Source organism: Hipposideros armiger, unplaced genomic scaffold (assembly GCF_001890085.2).
Source record: "Hipposideros armiger isolate ML-2016 unplaced genomic scaffold, ASM189008v1 scaffold_186, whole genome shotgun sequence".
NCBI lineage: Eukaryota > Metazoa > Chordata > Mammalia > Chiroptera > Hipposideridae > Hipposideros > Hipposideros armiger.
This window is the reverse complement of record NW_017731536.1, coordinates 1,551,622-1,576,016: the sequence shown is the minus strand read 5'-3', so window position 1 is coordinate 1,576,016 and position 24,395 is coordinate 1,551,622. Positions and strand designations below refer to the sequence as shown.

Below are 24,395 nucleotides of genomic sequence, written 5' to 3'. Positions count from 1 at the left end.
TTTTATAGTCCCAGCATGTGGTCTCTTTTTTTTTTTTTTTTGAGTTTCTGTGTATGCTTGAGAGGATTCTTTCTATAAATGCCCATTAAATCAAGGTGTTTTTTGATAGTATTGTGCAGATCTTCTGTGACATGAGTTGAGGTGTTTTGTTTTGTTTCGGTAGTCTGTCCAAGTAGTTATTGAGATTGCTGATGTATTCATTTCTTCCTTTAGATACCAGTTTTTGCTTCATGTATTTTGAAACTGTATTTTTAGATGTTTACAGGATTAGTCTTCTGATTAATCTCTGGTGATACTGGTCTTAAAAAGCTATTAGGTTAAATTTAATTACTTCCATGGACTATGTAGTTTCAACTTTTCTATGTATTTAAAATCTTTTTTTGTAGATATTTTGCATCTTGAATTCATCCTGACAAGTCTCTGCCTGTTACTGAAATATGTAGTTTATGTATGATGTTATAATTGATACTGTTGGATTTACTGTTTACACTTTATTTTCTATTGTCATCTGTTTTTTTTGCTCTTTTCTCCTTTCCTTCCTTTGGGGTCACTTATTTTTTAGTGTTTCATTTTAATTTTCCAAATGCATTTTAGTTATATCCTTTGCCTTTTTTAGGGGGTGGGGAGGCTGTTGCCCCAATGACAATATGCATCTTTAGCTTTGCAACAGTATCGTTGTTTTTAATATTTCCTGTTGTTTCTGCTGATAATGTCATATAAATTACATCCATATACTTTTAGAGTCATAATTTTTGCTGTAATTGGTCATCTCCCTTTTGTAGAAATTAAGAAGAGAACAAAAGAATATCGTCTATTACATTTACCTACATGCTACCTCTTTCTAGTTCTCTTAATTTTTCACTGTGATTTTATTCCCATCTGTTATTTGCCTTTATTGTGAAGAAATTTCCATTAGCATTTCTCTGTGCAAAATGTGCTAGAAATGAATTCTCTGTTTTTGCTTATCTGAACATGTTTTTGTTTTGACTTCTTTTATGAAGGACATTTTTGTTGGTTGTGGATTTTAGGTTGAGTTTTTCCCCCTCTCAGCTCTTTAAAGATGTTGTTTCATTGCATTCTGACTTCCATTGTTTCTGATGAGAAATTGTTATTCATGTGTTTATGTCTCTACATGTATACGGATGGTTATGCTCTCTGGCTGCTGTCAAAGTAAAACAAAGCTAAGCCATTGGTTAAAGGCAATAAAAACAGTTTTTATTTGGTAACCAATACAATAGGGGAAAGAACTGAGCTCACTTCCGACTGGCACAGAGGTGACTGGGAGGATGAGGGAGTAGGTGGTCAGGATGAGTGGGGGCTTGAGCAGAGTCAGGGAAGTGAAAAATTACCCCCAAAATGGAGGAGAGGGTTGGTCAATGTCAATGCTTTTAGGACATACATCTGTGTCTGCTGTATGACATTTATTGAAGTTAGGCTTCTACCCTCCCTCAGAGGGTAGAGTGTGAGACAGAGGCTGTATCCTTCCTGATTGATTACATTTCAAAGGAATGGTTTTTAGGTCCTTGAAAAAGACACTCCTGAGTTGTAGGAGACACATATACATTTCGAAGAGACAGAGGAAGGATTTACAATAAAGCTTTTTAAATAAATGCTCTAAAAAAGGAGGTCAGGGGTTTATGGACAGGTGTTAGCTGGAGCAAATGGTAAATTCTTTTGGCAGCCTTGAGTTTTTTCAGACTGGAACTCAGAAGGTTCTCGTTCATACCAGGGACACTGCCTTAGGCTGCTAGAAGCTATGCTAGAGCTTGGTCAAGTCTCTCAATGCAGGGGTTTGATCAGAGTCCTTTGTCCCAAGAGTTTTTATAGTTTTCACCCCTTTAAAGATTTTCTTTAAATCTTTTGTTTTTAGCAGTTTGATAATGATGTGCCCAAATGTGGTTTTCTTTGTATTTTAACTGTTTGGTATTTATTGAGTTGCGAGGAAGTATGAGTTTAGTTTTTCACTAAAGTTGAACATATTTTAGCCATTATTATTTCAGATTTTTTTTATGGTCTGTTCTTGCTTTCCCTGTTTCTGGGACTGCACATGTTACTGAGATGGTTCATTTTGTTATGCAGTCTTTTATTTCTATTCTTCTGATTAGATGATTTCTATAGATCCATCTTCAAATTCACTGACTCTTTTGTCTTCTCCAACCATCAGGTTAATTCTTTATTTCTGATTTTTAAATAATTTTCAGTTCTGGAATTTCCATTTGATTCATTTTTATAGTTCCTGTTACTCAGCTGAGATTTCCATCTGTTCATTAAGTCCATGAACACACTCATAATAGTCACTTTAAAATCCTTGTCTATTAGTTCATCTTGGGGGTCTCTTTCTACTGGCTGTTTCCTCTTTTGACTAAGGGGTAACATTTTCCTATTTCTTCACCTGGTTAGTAATTTGTGGTTTTATATTGGATATTTGAGACAAAACATTGTAGAGATTGAATTCTGTTATCTTCCTCTGAAGAATATTGATTTTTGTACTAGCATATTGTTTTGAGTTGCCTCAAAGTCCAAACTGTTTGCCTCGAATGTAAGCAACACCTGAAATTTCAGCTTTGTTCCAAGCAGGCCTCCACAGTCTCTCCCACATGTGTAGTTTAAGGGTCAGTCCAGGATTTGGGCAGTGTTCAGTCTTATATTTTGATGTTTTTCCCCTGTCACTCCCGTTTTTACAGGATTTCCCCTTGCAAAAAAGGGGGAAATTTTTTACAATATTTTAATCATTACTAGCCCCTCTGGCAGCCCAAGTCCATCCTCTGATTCTGCAGCTCAGGAAAACTGCAGTTTTCTGCTTAACGCCTAGATACCCTGCCTGGCTTAGACTGGGGGGTGCTCCTGGGTACAAAGCCACATCAACACAGCTCTCATCCAAGGCAGTTTCCCGCTTACAAAGGTTGACTTTAATTTTTGTGTTTTGGGTTTCCCTCCACTGTTTTCAAGTAGTTGATTTTATTATATTTTCAAATATTCTGTTTGTTTGTGTATTCTTTTGCTAATTGCATGTTTCCATTATTGAGGATTTATAATGTGCTTCAGAATTTGGTAGGACCAGTCCCTACTCTTCTTTGTCAGAGCTTTCCCAGTTATTTTTGTATGGAATAATTTCATCTGGGTCTTAAAATTTTTTTAAAGTTTTTATTGAGATGCATCAAAAATATAAATTTGGCAGTACTGATATTACTATGTTGTCTTTCTTCTGTCTAGGAAAATGTATGTATTTCTCATTGCTCAGTTTACTTTTGCATTCTTTAGTAATGATTAAAATATTCCTTTGAGTAGTTTTGATACATTTATAGTTAGATTTATTTTAGGTGCTTTGTATATTTTGTTATAAATTTATTCTTTTTAAAAATATTTTTCCTATATAAACAAGCAAAAATTTTGCTAGCTAGAAGAAAATTTATTATTTTTAAATCTTCCAATTTGTGTGAAATTATAATAATTAATAGAACTGAGGCTTAAATATACCCTGTGATGGCAATTGGAAAGTGACTTGAGTTACGGTTGGGATCTAGGTCTGTCTGCCTCTAGATTGAACACATGTTTTTAACAACTACTGCATAGTATTCTCTGATTTATTTTAAGGCTTGAATAAAGCACAACTTAAGCTCTCATGCTCTCTTCTTAGATTTTGGTTCTTGTATCAGTCTTAGAGTTACTGAAGTGAAATGTTCGTTCTAGTCTCATTAGAGCAGAATAGCTTCTTGATCTACTCTTGTTAAGCATTTTCCATGAATTATTTTCAAAGAAAAGTTAGTTATATACTATTCCTTCTGAGGTTTAAGTGCAGATTCATAAGACTCTAGAATTTAGTTGGTTTTATTGTGATGTAAACTTTGTGGCGCTATATGTTTCCAGTAGCTATTTGGTAAATATCTTAAGTAAAAGAACCATTCATGTCATGGTGTTTTAGTTAGTCCACCTTTGGGGGGAAAAAAGGTCAGAATTACCCTCCAGTGTCTTGGCCTTTTCTGACTTACAGTTTGGGAAATGAAAGAGACATGTGTAGCTTAAAAAGCAAGACAATCTCTGATATATCTGAAGGTGCTGGAAAGTATATGAAAATGCATTTTTTAAACTGTCCAGTATTACAGTTACTGTAAGCCCCAATGCATGGTATGAGATGTTTCTGCTGCCCAGTGGCTATGTAAGAAGCCCCTTACCTTAGCAGTGAAGCCCAGGATGTGTGCTACCCAGCCACAGGAAGATACCACTTTTTACCATTGCCCTTTGAAATGGTGATTGAGTTCGCATATTCATTAGCAATATGTACATCTGGAACTTAAATCAGTTTGATTTTATTTTCACAAGTTGTTTGGAAATATTTCTTCCTCCTTGAAGTTTTGATGATTTGGTAATATGTAGGAAATGGTATTGTTTCAGTAATTACCTTTTTTTACTCTAATTTTAAAAGTACAAGCTTTCTGACCAAAGACACCTTGGCAGTCCAACTTACATTCCAGACTGCCTTTTAAGCATTAAGCGTCTCTTCTTCCTTCTCCCACAGATGAGAAGTTACTGTGAAATGAAGTAGTGGCAGGGGAAACAGGGAGAATTATCTCTGGACTGCCCATGTTCTGGAAAGAAATGTGGGAGAAAAATTTTGAGGTCTTTCTGGTCTGTGTCTTTCAGGTATACTGATTAAAAAAACCCCAAAAAACTAGATATAGCTAATTTTTCATATGTGCACTATTTTATAAGAATTTGATGCTTTCACATATCTTTAGTTCTCATAGAAATTTCTTAAAACTTTTAAGGTGGTGTGCTACATCATTAACTTCAAAATCTATTTCCTTATCCTTTGTAGAAATAAAGAACAATAATAATTTTCTATAAAACTGAATGTATTAAGTACTTCATACAAATAACTTTAAAATCTTAACTGTGGATATGTGTCTATATTTTAATTGGAATTTTTCCTATATTAAAAATACCAGTTGACATTTGTGTTTGGATAAGTTTTTTTAAAAACTGGATTATAAAATGAAGCACTGTTAGTAAGGCTAATGGCGTAGGTATTAGATCTTTTGTTGTAAGTAGGGGAAATTGGAAAGGACATCTAGGTGTGATTTCATTAAGCTAGAGAGCATTGGTGTTCACATTTTAAAAACATAATCATAACTTATCTGGAGTCACATGTTCCATTTTATTGGCTTCCTTCATATAGAAAATATAGAAACCAGCACTAAATGCCTGTGAACAGTGAAGCAATGTATATTTTCTGGGTGAAGGAAGTATTCTGTACATTTTCCATGTTTTACATCATGGTATTTTGAATAACCATGCTTCCATGTTCACATCAATTTTTTGTTTTTCAATTTATGCACAGCACTTGCTCTGAAATTTGGGGACTGAGTACACCAAATACGATAGATCAGTGGGATACAACAGGCCTTTACAGCTTCTCTGAACAAACCAGGTGAATATTCTGCCCTCTGTCAAATCCCAGCGATCTTGTGGGGGGGGAGGGGTTTTGGAAGACCTATAGTGGGTTGCTTAGTATAATTTTGCCTAAGATGTTTCCTTAATGTAAAATAAGGCATGGCATTTAAAATACCTGCTTGCCAGTATTAAAAGTATATTAAATGTTTCAGCTGAAGTTTTGATCAATGAAATTCTAATTTTGAGTCTTCTTTAAATTATTGCATCCCCTAAAGAATAGGAACTTTGATAACAATATTCTCATTTTAGTTTAAGATTAGATTATAATCTGTTGTTGGCCTAATTTTTAAGTAGATACATAACCAGTTTTGCTAAATTTCTTGCTATCATCTGAATCTCATCTTCTTTATACTAATAAATACATAGTTAATTACTGAACACACACTAGGCTAACTCGCTTTTTGTTATGTTTTTTAAATCACCGCATTCTCTTTTTGAGCATATTGGTATTTGTCCATTTCATCCCATCATATTCATCACCATCTGCATTTATGTGTGAGCTATAGAAATATATCTCAGTACTGAACACAGTCACAACTGGGTAATGAGTTACATTAGTGTAAGTGAGTTACTTTTACATCATTGTTGGTATTTACCATTCTTCACACTAGTTCCTTTTTTGATTAATTCAGTAACCTACAGAATTAGTGCCCTTGAAAGCATCCCTAAATAAGACTTTGATTTACTAAAGATAAAAGTTGACAACGTTTTTCAATTGTAACTATATGATACTTTTTTTAAAAATCAATTTTTTCCCGAACGGTTAGCCAATCACTGACATATAAGTCATTTATGTAACATGTTTTTAAGAGACATCTGCTAGAGCTGCTGTTTACTTTTCTGTCAGATCCATTAAATAGTACGTTTTTCTTCTTTGTACTCACTAAAACTAACTAAATGTCTGTCATTTCTTTTTTAATGCTTTTATTGTACTAATTTAGTCCAATTGACCTACTTCTGTTTTTTTAAAGCTCCCACCTTTCTTTTCCCCTTGCTTCCCAATAGGTCTCTTGATGGTCGTCTTCAGGTATCTCATCGAAAAGGACTGCCACATGTTATATATTGCCGATTATGGCGCTGGCCTGATCTTCACAGTCATCATGAACTCAAAGCAATTGAAAACTGCGAATATGCTTTTAATCTTAAAAAGGATGAAGTATGTGTAAACCCTTACCACTACCAGAGAGTTGAGACACCAGGTAGGAAAACTAGATTTTTTTTTTCTTGTTTTAAATTAAGTGCTTAAGTGTGTTAGGCACTTACACCTAATTGACCCAGGGAAATTTTTATGTAAAATTCTAATCACTCTAAATTCAGTATATTACTTGGTGGTCATTAAAAATGCTTTATTAAATCTTTTATATATTTTATGGAAAAATATATCTTCGAGGGAAAGATCATCAGTTTCTTGGGATGGCATGCTATTTCGCATCAAAGTATATATACAAGAAATTAAAATTCCACAAATACAGTCTGCTTAGAGCTAAACTGATAGATCTCTTTACCTGTCTGCTGCATTAACTGTTTACTGTCTCTCTTGAGTGTTTTTTTTTAAGTTCTTTAATGACATCATTCTGATCTAAGCAGTTTAATAAAGCTCATAGCAAGACTTTTTGTGTACTTAGCTGTATACTTAAAACTTTTTAAGACTATAGCTATATTTTTAGAAAATATCCTAAATCTGATTTTACACATCTTTCCACAACCCTTCCAGTGGGGATTTATGAACGTCTATGTCAATATAATATTACCAGGATCACCTTGTGCCCCAAAGTACTAGATCAATTGGGACTTGAAAATTTACATTGTGGGCTATGTAGTAAACTAAAAATCATAATCATATTTGTTAATTTCTTAATAACGTGTATAAAACCAACTAGGTGGGCCCTAAATTTTAAAAGTTAAGCAGGCTACATTTTTTTCTGTGAAAACGTCTTACCTGCCACTTCTTTCTCCTTGCCATTAACTTGGATTTCTTTTACTTTGTTAGTTTTGCCTCCGGTCTTGGTGCCACGGCACACGGAGATCCTGACAGAGCTGCCACCTCTGGATGATTATACCCACTCCATTCCAGAAAACACTAATTTTCCAGCAGGAATTGAGCCCCAGAGTAATTATATCCCAGGTATTTTTCCTCCTGAATCTCTTCAAAATGGGGATAGATATAAATTATGTTCATAAACATTCAAGTATTAGTAAATTGTGGTTTGACTTTTTAAAAAATGCTTCTGGATTTGGAATAGAAAATTCTGATCTGTTGGGTGATTATTTTGTGAAATATATAAACCTAGAACTTTAAACATTTTTGTCTGGAGAAAAGTTTTACTTTTATATTTCATTTTCTTTTGCAGTGGCTTTAATCAAAGTATTGTGAGAAGTAGGAAAGAAAAGATCTTAGTAAGCTTGTCTTAGTTGTTGAAGCTAAGAGAGATGCAGAATATAAGCTAAATAAATGATACAGGAAAAAAGTATTCCTGAAAGAGATGTAATTAAAAATTGACCAAATAATCACTTTCATAGCTAATGTTTAAGAGATATGTAGCATTTCTATAGCAGATATAATATTTTAGTTCTACAGATATTGCAACACATAAGTTGTACTGAAAAACAGAAAACCTCTATTTTAGTTTCTTTTCATCTGGGTCTCAGTGAAAAATAAATGAATTCAACTATATGGTTCTCAATTCCATTCTAATAATTGTATTCTGTGATCCAGTAATATTCCATGATACAGTAAATTAAATAATTTTAATTTTCACTATTTTTTAGGAGAACAACCAATGTTTTCTTACTGTGTTTCTCTTTTTTTTCTTAGCAGAAATTAAAGGAATAATAAATATCAGGATGAGGATTAAACTATACATTGGATTTTTTAGTGTCAATTTTTTCTCCTTTTCTCCTTTTGTAATATTCATCTATTTTTTCCTATTTTTATTTTATACAACTGAAAGTATGTAAGGAACTTAGAGTTTCAGTACATAAAAAATACTTTAATTTATCTGTCTCATCGTGGAAATAATGCTTGTTCATTGAAGACAATTTTTAAAACAAGGATTTTTTTAAATATTAATTTTAAAGTTAGAAAGTGTCTTCTGATTGTTTTAATGTGCATTTCTTTGATTGGTATTTTATTCCAAAAGAAAATTTAAGACTGTTTTTTGGGTTGCTAGGAAACAAAACTTTTTGAGAAGTTAGAAGGAAAATACATAGAGTGGGATAGAGTATGAGGACTAAGATGATGGGGGAAAATGGGGCTAAAACAGCACATTTCTTAGGGAGCAGAAGTTTGCTGGGAGGAGAGTTGTGTGTGTGTGAAGAGGGGTAGGTATTTTAAATCTTTGAAGTGGGAATTAATATTATCCAACAATTTAGGAAACAGGTGTAAGCATATAGTCTTATAAGACCATCTACCCAATGATTATTTGGAAGGACATTAATCAAAATGTTTAGTGGTTTTCACTTGTTTAGATATTTGGACTTGTTTCTTCTTGATCTGTTTAGATTTGGATATTTTACAAAATAGAAAATCAAAAGTGAATTGCACCTGTTTGCTTTCCTGGACAATGGGGTTTACCCAGCTCCGACTGCTAGCAAAACCTAAGGGTTCACTTTTTATTCCACTTCAAAAGAAATTTTAAATTCTCCAAAATGCTAATAACTTTATTATTATTTTATAGGTAAATAATAATGGAAAAAAGTAGAATAGGATAAAGTATTTAAAAGATCAGTAGTTCTTCCTACTTAGACTTTTGAGACCTGGGCAGTTAAACCGGCAAAACTTAGCGCTGTTTAATTTTATTAGCTTTAATCTTTAGAATATTGCATAATGATATGTATTACTCTTATTTTTGTGTTCATTTGAATATGTGAAGGTATTTTATTCTTAGAATATCAGTGTTAAAAATTTTGGAGTACCGTCACTTACTTGAAAAGTTTGATGAATTTGTAATTAGCTTGTTGAAGGAAGATTGTAAAGGATTAATGAAGAAGACCTTTAACCTACGCCTTCTCTCTTCCCCTTTTGGTAAATTACAAATTACTTTTTAGGTATGTGTCTGCATTGTTTGAATCGCTTAAAACTGTCCAGCAATGTAAATGTTAAATTGTTGATAATCATTTAAACTTACTTTTCATCCTTGAAAGTATAATTGATAAAATTGTATGAATGTTTTTATTTTACATGAAGCTTATTTAGGTATCAGATGCCTCCTGAATATAAATATTTGTACATAGAATCTTATTTATTTTCAGGGAGTATTTTGCCTCAGTTTTATGCAGTGGTCTCTATTTGAATTTAATTTTCTGCTTCAACACTTGAGACTTACTAGTTAGAAATTCCTGGAGAAATACTTTTTAGGGTAGAATTCAAGGTAGAACGGCCCTGAACTATATATATTACCATAGTTTGCCCTGCAGAAACTAGTGGAAATTGTAAGTTTGTATTACTTTCTCATCTGAAATTTTGTGTGAGTATGGCTGGAGGGAAGGTCTGTCCTTTAATCATCTAGGTGCCCATCCATGAAGGCCATTAGTTAAAAAAAATAATAAGCCATTTTAGGTACTAATATCTTTGAAGCATACTGATTCAGAACTGAGGCATCTTTGAAGTTATATTTTTGGCTCTTGCCCCAGAAAATATACATATGGGAATGAGCCAGATATATAAATAATAGCTAAGAAAATATGCCCAGAGAGCTCGATTGCATTTCAAGTAGGCTTTAAAGACTTAACCTACAAGATTTGGAGCAGAATCTGAATTAATCCTAAGCTCTTAGTATCCAATACTGCTTTTTATAATAATGTTATATAACATTTATATTTGTTATTCGGAGCAATTTGTTGGTTATCTTTGGTAGCTGGGAGAAAAAGTGGTGAGACTAACTCTACATGACTTGTTTTAAACTTTTGTAGAAACGCCACCTCCTGGATATATCAGTGAAGATGGAGAAACAAGTGATCAACAGTTGAACCAAAGTATGGATACAGGTAAAAATATCTTTCAAAATTCCTCAGTAATTAGATTATATTTTTCCTTGTTTGAATCTCATATGAGTTATTCATAACTCTTAAATTTAGAGAAATTGGGACACATATCAAAAAATGAATCTTCTGTCTACAAGAGACCCACTTTAGATCAAAAGACACACACAGACTGAAAGAAAGTAAAGGGAAGGAAAAAGATATTTTATGTGGATGGAAATGAAAAAGCGGCGGTAACAATGCTTATATCAGACTTAAAACAAAGACAGAGGGACATTACATAATGATAAAGGGATCAATTCAACAAGAGGATATAACCGTTGTAAACATTTAAGCACCCAACATATGAGCACCTAAAAATATAAAGCAAATATAGACCAACATAAAGGGAGAGGTCGACAGTAATACAGTCATAGTGGGGTACTTTAACACCCCACTGACACCAATGGAGAGAGATCTTCTGGACACAAAATCAACAAGGAAACAGCGACCTTAAATGACACACTAGACCAGATGGATTTAATTGATATTTTTAGAGCAGTTCACCCCAAAGCAGCAGAATATACATTCTTTCCAAGTGCACATGGAACATTTTCCAAGATAGACCACATTTTAGGCCATAAAACAAGTCTCAATAAATTTTAAAAGATTGAAGTCATATCAAGTGTCTTCTCTGACCACAATGATATGAAACTAGAAATCAATTACAAGAAAATAACTGAAGACACACAAACACATGGAGGCTAAATAACCTGTTACCAAATAGCGAGTGGGTCAACAGTGAGATCAAGGAAGAAATCAAAAGATACCTTGAGAGGCTGGCCGAGTGGCTCAGTTGGTTAAGAGCTTGCCCAAGAGTGTGAGCTCTGAGCAACAGGGTCGCTGGTTCGATTCCCAGCCCGAGCTGAGCGGCCAACAGATGGCAGAATGACTCAGCTTAAAAAAAAAAAAAGATACCTGGAGACAAACGAAAATGAAGACACAATAACCCAAAATCTATGCGATGCAGTGAAAGCCGTCTTAAGAGGGAAATTCATAGGAATGCAGGCCTACCTCAAGAAACAAGTAAAATGTCAAATAAACAATCTAACCTTACATTTAAAAGAACTATAAAAACAACAGCAAACAAAGTCCAAAGTGAGTAGAAGGAAGTAAATAATAAAGATCAAAGCGGAAACAAAATAATCTAAAAAAAAAATTACAAAAGATTAATGAAACCAAGAGCTAATCTTTGAAAAGATGAACAAAATTGACAAACCTTTAACCAGATTCATCAAGAAAAAAAAGATAGAGGACCTAAATAAATAAAACCAGAAATGAAAGAGGAAAAGTAACAACTGACACCACAAAAATACAAAGGATTATAAGAAAATATTATGAACAGTGAAAAAAAAGACTCTTCTATGTTGGTTTAATTATATTTGAACCATCAAAGGGAAGGGCTCTGTTATTCATGAAAAATTAACATAAGCTGTTCAGCAGAATAATTTTTAGAATTTTTTCTTATTGAAGTAAATGAAAAATATAAGAACACTTAGATACTTTTTTTAACTTTAAACACTTATTAAAATGCAGTATTAAAATGCAGTTAAAATACAGATTTAAAAGTTATTTTGTTAGAAATAATGTGTGAACCACTTTTTTAAAGACAGTGATCTGGTAAATACAGAGCCAAACTTAGAAGACACTGGCAGTTTCAAATCATTCTATGCAAAATCACTATTTTCTTTTTTAGAAAGCCATCAAATTGAAAGTTGAAAGATTTCTTTAGTATGTGACATTACACAATAAGAGGAGATTAAAAGATAGAAAAAAAAAATAAAACCTGGTATATAACTGTTGAAAGTAAAGGAATAATATGCATGCTTATGCTTATATCTAACTCTGAAAAGATGATAATACAAAAAATGGTAATAGAATTTACTTCTAGAACAGAGCCTGGGAGTAGGCAGCGAAAGACTTAGATTTTTGTTTTGTTTTTTCCCTTTCAACATATATATTAAAGAAAAATACAAATAAGGCTTTAGACTTGTTGGGAGCTACTTTCTAGTTAAGAGAAAAATACTTACATCTTTTCTTTTTTTTCTATTAGTTTCAGGTGTCCAGAACAACCCCCCTCCCCCCATCCACTGCCCTCCCACTCCCAATGTCATACTTATCTATTACAATTCCATTGACTCCATTCCCATGCTGTACTCCACATCCCGTGACTATATGTATATATAATTGTAGTTGACATACAATATTATTCAACATCAGCTTCAGAAATACAGTGTGATGGTCAGGCTTCTACATTGTCTATGCAGTGGTATCCTTAACATAGATACTTTTCTTTTTAAATGTTCTGTGCTTCTGTTTAAAGTTTTAGTTATCCTATGAATAAATGTCTTTGTGATGAAAGGCTATAATTAGCCTAATAACAGATTTTCAGAGGAGTTTGGAGGTAAGGGATGGGAACCAGCTTTTCAGTGCGCCTTTAACATAATAGTTCTGAATTACAGTAGATTGTTTCACAAAATACCTTGTACTTGACCTAATTCATATAATTTCTAATATGTAGCTATCAACTCCAAATATAATGGAGGTAAAGTTTTAACATATAAGAAGTATTACATTAAAGCTTTAAAACAGTTGTTATGTAATAAAATGTATAGCCCACCAGAACTCAGGTTGCCAATATAAAATACTGTGATATCGTTGTAATTGTCTCTTTTGATATATTCTAACCTGTCAGTATCTTAAGGATTGAGCATGTTAATATCACAACCTGACAAATTATATCATCAACTTTTCTACATGGTTTATAGTAAGCATTCTTCAGTTATAATCATCTAAGTTATTTTTAAATGAATTAACATTGTGGTTGCGGGGGAGATTGGGAGTAGGCTGGCTTTTACAGTAATGCTGTTGTTTAAATTCTCCCATTATTTAGACTCCCAGGTACATAAGCTTGTACTATAACTAATCATATTTATAACTGTTCAGAGCAGTTGATAACCAAGTAAGATAAATAATGGTCATTGGAAATAACATGTTGTGAGTCTTACTGCAAATGTCTTACTGCAAATGATATTTGGCTTTCCAAATATATCATTCTAACATAACTGTATCTTGAAGAACTGTATCTCTGAATCAGCCATGTTCCTGTTTGACCTACAATGGACAACTGCTACTATACATTTAAATGTGAATGCCATGAAAAGATGCTCAACATCAGTAGTCATCAGGGAAGTACAAATGAAAACCACATGACATACCACTTCACACCTACTAGAATGGCTATAATAAAAAAAGGACAATAGCAAGTGTTGATGAGGATATGAAGAAGCTGGAGTCTTCTTGTTGCTGGTAGAAATGTAAAAGGGTTCAGTTGCTTTGGAAACATTTGTTGTTTCTCAAAAATTAAAGTATAGAGTAGCAGTATAACCCAGCAATTTTACTCCTAGGTATATATACCCAAGAAAATTGAAAGCTAAATTTGTATACATCCATGTTAAATTTGTGCAAAAATGTTTATGTAAGCATGACAGTCCCAAAGTGAAAACAACCCAATTGTCCATCATGTGATGACAAATTAAATGAAATATACCCATACATTGGAATATTATTTAACCATATAAAGGAATGAAGGTACCGATCCATGGTACAACATGGATGAACTCCGAAAGCAGCATATTAAGTGAAAGAAGCCAGACACAAAAGGCCTCAAGGATTCCAATTAGTGCACAGATGCCTGTTCGATAATATAGCTGAAATGTGGCAGGGAGTAACAAGATGAATATACAGTAGTCCTTCCATATCCACATGGAATACGTTCCAAGACCGCCAGTGGATGCCTGGAACCACAGATAGTACCAGACCCTGTATATACTCTGTTGTTTTCCCTTTACATATATACCTATGATAAAGTTTATAAATTAGGCACAGTAAGAGATTAACAATAATAACAAAAATAGAGCAATTATACACTATACTGTAATAAAAGTTATGTGAATGTGGTCTCAAAATATTGGACTCACCTAAGGAAGCACTTTACGGCTTCTCATTGGCATATCTGAATTGCCAGTTTCACTACTCTTGCACCTTTGGGCCACTATTAAGTAAAATAAGCGGTACTGTTGTAGAACACAAGCACTGCAATACTGCTAGAGTCTGTGTGATAACCGACACGGCTGCTGAGTGACTAACGGGTGGGTAGTATATGTAGCGTGGATATGCTGGACAAAGGGATGATTCACATCTCAGGTGGGACATAACGGGATGGCGTGAGATTTTATGCTACTCAGAACGGCACACACTTTAAACTTATTGTTTATTTCTGGAATTTCCCATTTAATATTTTCAGACTGCAGTTGACTGCAGGTAACTGAAACTGAAAAGCGAAACCGTGAAGAAGGAGGGGAGTACCTCCATATTTACCGTTTCTGCTCTTCATTCCTTTTCAGTGGACATTTGTCCAATTGTTTTAGAACCATTTGTTGAAGAGACTTTTCTTTCTCCATTGATTTACCTTGGTTTATTTGTTGAAAATCAAGTGATTAGGTGTTTGTGGGTCTAACTTTTGGTCTGCAGTTAAGCCAAGTCCATGAATTCATTTCATATAATCTATTTTTCAGTATTACAGTTTCCATTGAAACTATCTGATAATTCCAGTATCTGGTTCATATGTAGTTCTTCTTCTGTTGACTCGTTATCTCAATTATGGGTCAGTTTTTCCTCCTCCTTTGCATGTCTCATGTTTTTTTAATTGGATGCTGGGTATTGTGTATAAAATAATACTAAAGTGTAATATAGAACTTGTAAGCACAGACATGTGAATAAGGATTTCTCTTAGATGCTCTGGCTGCAAGTAACAGAAACCACTGCTTCCAGCTAGCTAAATACAATAGGATATTTTTTTACTTCTCATAACAGGAAGTTTCAAACTTCAGTAGTAGCATGTATATATGAATAACTAATAGGTTAATTACCAATTAACCTGTTTTAAAATATGTTTCTAAAAACTTCTGTTAGCTAATGTTATTAGCTTAATTTAACTTTTAAAAATTTTATATATGATTATAATGAATGTTGCTTTTTGTAATCTACAATTCTTCTGTCACATCCAACTAAACTATTAATCTAATGTGAGCTGTGACTCTACTGACCACTTCTGAGAAGTATTTAATAGAGGAGTGAACAGTTAAAAGATGAAAAATTGGGCAGTTTTCTTCATTTCTAATAGTGGCTTTGTTTATTTTATATCAGCTTCAGGAAACAGCAGTGAGTTTTAGTTCATTGTTCTAAATATATTTTGACCTTTCTTAGTTGTACCTGTTGTGACTTGCCAACAGATTTTTCAAAATGAACAAAAAAGAACGTAAGAATTTTGTTATGGAAGACTGTTCTCTCTTCTAAAAAATGATAATCACCTATTCTCTTATTTTTTTTAAAGATTTTTATTGGGGAATTGGGGGATGGAAACAGTGCTGGGGAATTGGGGGAAGGGGAACAGACAAGTTGCTGTCGTTTTGTTCTTCAGTCTAGTTGTGGAGGACGTTGCTTCACTGGCCCAAGTTGGCACCATCATTGCGCTCTTCCGGGGCAAGGCAGATCAGACGACGGCGGCGGCTGCTGGCTGCTCATGCTGGTTGCTAGCTACACACAGTAGCCCATGGCAACCCACTGCCACAGGGGCTGCAGCCTACGCCGACGCCGGCGACTTAACGGCAGCCCAGCTCCAGGTTGAGCTGTTGTTCAGCATCTTAGCTGTAGAGGGCAGTGTCACTGGCCCTCATATGTGGGATCCGAACCGGGGCCCTCTGGCGTACCAAGCCAGTTCTTAACCATCATGCCACTCGGCCGGCCTCCCTATTCTCTGTTTTTGATTAATCTGTTTGTTCTGGGGAATCGCCGTTTCACCTGTGTTGCCTGATATTTTGTTGTCATAGTTATAGTGGTGTGGGGAGGGGAGAGGTGCTCAAGGGGGGCGTCTGTCTGACCTGTTGTAGTTGTATATTTGAAACTTGGGAGCTGTAGGTCATGCTCTTTTAGATAACTTTCCCCAAATGTGTAGAGAATGATAATCAGAAAGCAAAATTTCTCCTATAATTAGAATATATTAATATTTAACACTATTTACAACAAATATGTTTTAAAATTTAGTTGCATGGAATTGAGTAGCCTCTCATTCTTTTATTCTTCTCTCTGGTTGCACCTTCTGTTTTTCATGTACTTGTGCCTCTCCCCTTATTTTCTTGATTAGATTTAGCCTGTTTACCTAAAACTGAAAAACTTGATTAATTCTCTAAGAAAATATAATTGACCAAAACTGGCTTGAGAAAATAGAACTATCTTGAGTCGACTTTCATGAAAGAAACAGAGAAATGTCTTAGAGTAAACCCTAGAAAATTATTAACTGCAAACAATTTCACACAGGAATTCTATCAAACTATTAAAGAATGTATTATTAAAATGCTATTTAAACTGTCACAGAGCATAGAAAAGACATATAGCTTCTAGATTGTCTTTATATGTGGAGTATAACATTGCACTTGCAATGTGATTCTACAATCAGTTTTGCTTGAGATTATTGATGCAAAATTCCTAAATAAGCAATGTTATCTCCCTCATTCTCAAAGCCAGTATTATACTTAATGGGAAAATACTAGAAATATTCCATTAAGAGTAAGACAAGAATATCTGCTGTCACCACTGTTTTATCAAAACACCCTCCCCATGATAAATTACATCACAGAAGTTTTTCTTAAACTGCTTACTCAAAATTAGTTTGAAAAGTCATAAGACAGATAATCAAATATTTGCAACCCATACCATAAAAAGACTAATATCCCTAGTACGTTAAGAGCCTTCTATAATTTAGTGAGAAAAGTCATCAACACCACAATAGAAAAATGAACAAAAGAAAAAAACAGAGTGTTCACGGAAATGTAATACAATATAAACAAGTATAAAGCTACTCAGTGACATTTATAAGAGAAACACAAAACTGTACTAGTTAACACCATTTTCTCACCTCTCAACAATAACACATGAGCATCCCCCCTCACCATTTATGTTGTTTCTGAGAATGCAAAATAGCACAACCTCTATAGATGACAGTTGTGGCAAACTGTATCAAAATTATAGAACCACAGCCTTTTGACATGGCAGTTTCTCTTTTAAGAGTCTATCCTTCAGATATGATTGAAAGTATGCAAAATGTGCACATTAATCATTGCAATCTTGGTTCTTAAAGCTAAAGATTGAAAATAGCCTGAGTACCCATCAATATGGGATAATACATAGATAACTAATAAGGAAACATTAACATCTCTGCTAGAATAACATAAAAGCAAAGTTCAGAACTGTTTACCATTTGTGTATAAAAAGCAGGCGGGGAGGGGGGGTCACAGAACAGAATATATTTGCTTGTATGGTTCTTAGAATATACTCTGGATTCCTTTCAGAAGGGGAACTGGAAGCCAGGACTATTTATACTCCTTTCTTACCTTTTATATATCGAAGCCTCCAAAATTACAGTCACTTAAAGCAGTTGTATACTTTGAATTCTTGGGATGTAAATTATCTGTGTGTTATTTGTGATAATTAATTACAACCAATTTTATTGTTATTGGGTCAGAAGTTCTGGAAATACTTCCTCGTCTGTTTTTAAACTGAATTCTTTTGTTTCAGGATCTCCAGCAGAACTATCTCCTACTACTCTTTCCCCTGTTAATCATAGTTTGGGTAAGTTGCAAATACTTCCCCCTACTGTTTTTATACCGCATCACTTAAGTGTCCTCTCTGGCCATTATTTTTCATATATAGGAGAAAGAAATCCCACTGAGTAATCAAATGATTGTTCAAATTAATGCTTTTTAGAAATGATATTGGTAATGTGTCTCAGTATTACTAAAACTTTTTTCTACTGGCACATAGTGTAAGAAACTAAGTCTTTTTATGCATGGAAAATCAAATTCTTTATTCATGGAAAATGTTAGGATCTACATGGCTAGGTTTTTGTGGGTATGTTTTTTATGATGTATTTTGAAATAGCAATTATTAATATAAGAGGTAATGCGTATATATGTACACATATATCGCAAATATGTACATGTGGTATGGGGTATGTGTATTTGTGTATGTGTGTTATACTTGGCCTTTATTTTACCTTACTATTTAACAGTTTCTCTTCAGTTGACACATTCAGAATTTATTCTAATTATCAATTTTTCTCATATTCCTTATGATGTATTTTAATCAAAATTATAGAAATTAAATACATGTGATCCTAGTTTTCTCGTGAAATATGTAGATTCTTTTGATTACATATTCTCTTTACACTTGCATACTCTTTGTGTAATGTGGGGGTTTTGTGACTAAGGTAACCACTGAAATCTTACGTTAAAATAAACAAATGTCAAAGATATGTCATGTTTTATATCCTGTTATGACAGTTTTTCTTGTGGCTTTTGACGCAGTCCTTGCTCCAGTTTTATTCCACTCCATCCTACCAAAAATTGGCTTTATTATGCAAGTTCATTTACTTTACCTGTCTAGTGGTTTTATATTTGAATAGGAACCAGGGTAAAACTACTAGGAGAACAAGTGATCCACCATAAAGTCTATGTTTGAAGATTGGATGACGTAATGAGATGGGGTAAATTGAAAATCGGATATGATCTATGGAAACGAGTTCATAATGTGGATGTTAAGTCTACTTCCTGAGCTGTTGCCAGTGTAGGCTGGCATGGAGCATGTAAAGATGATGATACTTGATCTGTTCTTGGCTTAAATTGTTCATACAGCATTTCTTGCTCTTAAAGGTTTGTTTTTTTCCTTCAGATTTGCAGCCAGTTACTTACTCAGAACCTGCATTTTGGTGTTCAATAGCATATTATGAATTAAACCAGAGGGTTGGAGAGACCTTCCATGCATCACAACCCTCACTCACTGTAGACGGCTTCACAGATCCATCAAATTCTGAGAGGTTCTGCTTAGGTTTACTTTCCAACGTCAATCGAAATGCTACAGTAGAAATGACAAGAAGACATATAGGTATGTTTTTCCTTGTGTGAAAAACCAATGCTCATAATGTGAGCATTCTGTGGTTTACCACATCAAGAAATTGTGCAAAGAAGCCTGCCTTCTCTCTGTCAGCTTAAGTGCACAGCTTCACTGCTTTTAATAGATCCTCGTGGTCCTAGCGTCTGCTTACTCTTCTCTTCGATTTCTTTTTGTCACCCATGATACTGGGAATTCCTTCAATAAATATGTTAACATAACTTTACCTTGCTGAGTCTTTGCAAGTCATAAAATTGTCATGTTCAGATTTTAGGATTATCATTTTAACAAATGATCAGTTGTTTTCAGATTGCTTACATCTAGTTTGTTCCCCCTTCAGTGAATCCATGTATTAAATCAAAACTTACTATTAATCTGAAGCAAGATAAGTAAAACAAGAATTACTATTTAATATAGTACAAAAACTATTTCAGAGGATCTCAAAATGTGGTAGTCCCAATACCCTTTCAGAAAGTTTATGAGGTGAAACTGTTTTCATAATGGCACTGGGATGCTTTTAACCTTTTTCACTTTCATTCTGTCATGAGTATACAATGAGCTATTCAGAGGCTAGATGGCATATGATCTTGCAAGAGATTAAAAGTAGACTCATGAGAATCTAGCCCTCTTCTGTTAAGCCAGCCATTGAAGAGATTTGCAAAAATATAAAACATTGCTACTCTTCTCACTAATTCCCCCCCCCTTGGGAAAATAGAGTTATTTTCATAAACATGTTATTTATGTTAATATGGTTTATTATTTTGATTTTTTAAATAAATTTTTTTGAATCTGTTTTATTATCTAATGGTAGGTTTCCATTGATGTAATCCACATAAACAAAAACTCTTCGGGGTCTTCAGTATGTTTTTTGACTGTGACATAAAAAAAATTTTGAACGCCACTATAATACAACTGTTGTCATCACCTTAAAGTAACTTCTTTTAGCAATAGTTTGCTTCTGTTTTCATTGAATGAACCATTGCCTCCTATGAAAAATAATGCTGATCACTACAGAGTGAGTGTGATACTACAAAGTGTTAGGGACTTAAGAGGTCTGCTACTTGGCTGCATGTGGAATTTCTCAAATCTTGCTTAATGTATAAATTTTGTATAATCTTGTTGAGGTACCAAGGTGTCTTGTAGGTGAGGAAGTCTTCTGAATATCCACCCTACTTTAACATAATTCTGGGGTTTTTTCTGTGTTTTAATTGGGGTTCCGCCTAAAAATTTAACAGGAGGTTTCCTCTACCCGATTCACTTCTCCAAAATTTTAGATTGCTGAAATTATTAGATCATCTTTTTACTTTTGATTTCTAATTTATTGGGTGGTTTTGATCAGAGAATATAGCCTGAAAAATGTCTACTTTTTGGACTTAATGTTTTCCTGATGGTCAGGTACATGTTGTTTTTTAAATAAATATCCTGTAGTCATAAGAGAACAGGGCACCAGGTTCCATATTTATGTATTCAATCTGGTTTTTAGGTGATTTTATTAGTTTTCTTTTACTGCATAACACACTTACCAGCCTGAAACTACACAAATTTATTATCTTGCAGTTTCTGTGGGTCAGGAGTGCAGGTGGTATGGATTAGGAGTGTCCTCAGGGTCTCACAAGGGGAAACCAAGCTACCATCTCATCTGGAGCTTGAGGTCCTCTTCCAAGCTCACATACTGTTGCAGAACTCACCCCTTGAAGTTGTAGCACTGAGGTCCTCATTTCCTGCAGAAGCTGCTGTCAACACTAGCCACCACCTGCATTCCTTGCCAGATAGTCCCCTCCATCTTCATAGCCAGAAATGAAGAATCTCTCATCTTGTCTTCCTCTCATTCAGTTTGAATCACTTTCACTAGGGACAGCCCAGTTCTTTAAGCAGGGATATCACCTGCTTAAGTCAGACTCACCAAAGATAATCTCCCTTTCTTGAGGTCAGCTGATTTGAGACCTAATTACATCTGAAAAGTCCCTTAACAGCAGCACCTAGATTAGTGTTGAGATGATAAAGATGGCGTGTGCACACCAGGAGTGAGAATCTTAGATACTATCTTAGAACATTGCCTTCCTGCCACAGTTGTCTTTTTTTTTTTAAATCCTTATATCGCTAATATTTTGTGTGTATTTGATCTGTCAAATTCTGAAAGAGGTATATTGAAATCTTCCAATATAATTTTTTCTACCTAATTCAGCTTATTAAATATCTAGGGATTTGGTTGCCCCCATAATATATATATATTTTTAAAAGGGGCAAATGACTTGAACCTCTTGATTTTTTTTTTTCTTAACCTTAGTGGGATCTTTAAAGAAATACTATTTATTATAATGAAGGTATATTTCTCCAAACATTAGTTAATTCTTTCAAAATTAACTCAAGTTCTTTTACTTATTTTGAAATAATATACAATTTGTATGAAATTTTAAATTTTACTGTCCATGCACTTTTCTATTATATATTGTTTAAATACTTTTGATAAGCATGTTTTATTTTTACAAATCAATAAAGTCATTGTTAAAAAGGCTTGGAAAACTATACAGTGGTATGTTTCAAAGTTAGACTTCAAAAAACACGGCTATGAAAAATATCATGTAAATAAATACCTTATATCATTTTAATATTCCACCAAGAAGACTCTTCCAAAGTCATGCTGAAATAGTAAATGTTATAAAACTAATAATCCTATATGTATTTTGTTTTAGGAAGAGGAGTGCGCTTATATTACATAGGTGGGGAAGTTTTTGCTGAGTGCCTAAGTGATAGTGCAATCTTTGTGCAGAGCCCCAATTGTAATCAGAGATACGGCTGGCACCCTGCAACAGTGTGTAAAATTCCACCAGGTATGGATGCACAATGTAAATAAACCTATCATGTCAACTTCCTGATTTTAGGAATCAGGAGATGATTTGCATGCTTGTATTCTAATATCTGTAGCCCTTTTAAAATTATTTTCTTACAGCGATACTCTTTTTACACAACTTTTTTTTTGTTTTTTTTTGTTTTTTTTGTTTTACTTTTTTCAATAATAGGCTGTAATCTGAAGATCTTCAACAACCAGGAATTTGCTGCTCTTCTGGCTCAGTCTGTTAATCAGGGTTTTGAAGCCGTGTATCAGCTAACTAGAATGTGCACCATAAGAATGAGTTTTGTGAAAGGGTGGGGAGCGGAATACCGGTATGAAATACATATTCAGTTCTTAAATTTCCACAATATAATTCTTTTTTCTTTCATCCTTTGCGTCTTCTGGAGTTCACATGTATCTGTTTTCATTGAGGTTACGGAGTCAGCAGATCTTTATGTATAATAATTAAAGAAAGTTGGAGGCCTCTAGATTCAAAACTGTTACAAATTCCTGTGCTGGTATTGTAGAACATAGAATTGAAACATGAATAGACATGCACTGTAACGTAAGGCAGTGTTAAATACCATAGAAGGGCTATATTGAAAGGGTTCTGTCACTTCGTGAAAGGAAAAAGGTTTTCACTGGGGCTCACGGAAAGCTTCTGGTAGAGATGCCACATGATTTGGGTTCTAAAAGATGCACAGGAGTTTCGTAGTCATGGGTCTGAGGGGGTGGGAAGTGATCCTGGCAATCAAATAGCAGTTCCTTTTGCCTGGAGCGTAGAAAACACAGAAGAATAAGGCTGGATAAGTAAGTTGAGACCATTTGAACATAAGGTTAAGAGGTGGAGCTTGATTCAGTAATAGAAGGGGTACAGGTGTCATCAGGCGCTGTGCTGTGTTTTAAGTACAGCATCTCACGCCTTTCAACATGGCCAAGAATTTCTGTTTCTGTTACTTTTTTTTCTTTATAAGGCTGCAATCTTTGTAAATAAAAATTGGTTCAAACTAATACTGCTTATTTGAGCTTAGAAGAGATTTGATAATTTGCCCAAGGACACATTTTAAGTGGTGGAAAAGGGGCTTGAGGAAAGCTCTCTTTGACTCTTAATCTCTTTTCTAAAGATAGTGGTAATGGTTACATAATCGAGTTTTACAAAAGCGAATTTGTCATCAGGGGATAAGATAGATTACAATAGATTAGATTCCACATCAAAGAAAAGGAAGACTTCCTCAACGTATTAAAGAATAGAACTATAAGTAAAATACTTAGTCTTTCTCCAACCCCTATGGCTTACTCTCTGAATGCCTGCTTAAGAAGATAGTCATATAGTAGTAGTGTTCCTGTTTCATTCAGTAGTTTGATCCCTTCTTTAGAATTTACATCATTTCCTTTGGACTTGATTCCCTATCTTAAAAAAGTTTTGTGAGGTGTATGATTGATTTTTCAGATAACAAGACGAGGTCTTCTCTGGTTGAATATTTTTATAAAAATATATTCTATATTATGTATTTATATCCTAGAATGGAGACTTACCACTATTTTGTCCAAATTAAAGTAGTAGAATAATTCGTTTTGTGACTTTGCTATAGTGCTCTTTTGTTTTAATCATTTTACTTTGAGATGTGATACCTTTAAAGAATGCTGAGTTCCTTTTTTTCTTTAGATTTGAATTGACTGGAATTGATATTAAAATTAGATTCAAATGGTATATATGATACTAAGTTTTTAGGTCAGAGATCAGCCACTTTTTACCTTCAAAAGATTGGAATGTTGCAGAACATGTTAGAAATTCAGTGGCATTAAGTACGAACTGCATGGTCAGGGAGCATTCCATGTATATCCGTAGATTACCTGCTAACCAGTTTTATTGCTAGAGAGAGATAACTGCCCTTCATTCACTCTGTGGACTCTGCCATTTTTTAACCCAGAGATAATTTAGAATCTTATTATGAGAAGCAGTTAATATACAGTATGTTTTTATGGGTGTCAGGCACATCTACTTTGGATAATAAAGTAGTTTTCCTTAAATATTTACAGATCAGAATAACATCAGATACCCATGTATCTGTGAACTATGGGTAGT

General features: G+C 34.0%; 1 protein-coding gene across 7 annotated transcripts in view; it reads left to right on the top strand.

Moving 5' to 3' along the window:
- Positions 1 to 24,395, top strand: part of SMAD2 (SMAD family member 2) — an 89,632-nt gene that overhangs the window by 48,819 nt on the left and 16,418 nt on the right. For 5 of the 7 annotated variants that reach the window (XR_002125160.1, XM_019652726.1, XM_019652723.1 and 2 more), the window contains 8 exons: positions 5,339 to 5,428; positions 6,457 to 6,650; positions 7,442 to 7,576; positions 10,363 to 10,437; positions 18,106 to 18,159; positions 19,258 to 19,470; positions 22,170 to 22,307; positions 22,497 to 22,641. Coding sequence is in view for 6 of the 7 variants with exons in the window: in XM_019652726.1 (XP_019508271.1) it covers positions 5,339 to 5,428; positions 6,457 to 6,650; positions 7,442 to 7,576; positions 10,363 to 10,437; positions 18,106 to 18,159; positions 19,258 to 19,470; positions 22,170 to 22,307; positions 22,497 to 22,641 (1,044 nt within the window). In the remaining variant the exon portion in view is untranslated. The remainder of the gene's footprint in view (positions 1 to 5,338; positions 5,429 to 6,456; positions 6,651 to 7,441; positions 7,577 to 10,362; positions 10,438 to 18,105; positions 18,160 to 19,257; positions 19,471 to 22,169; positions 22,308 to 22,496; positions 22,642 to 24,395) is intronic. The other 2 variants (XM_019652727.1, XM_019652728.1) reach the window with 2 other exon arrangements.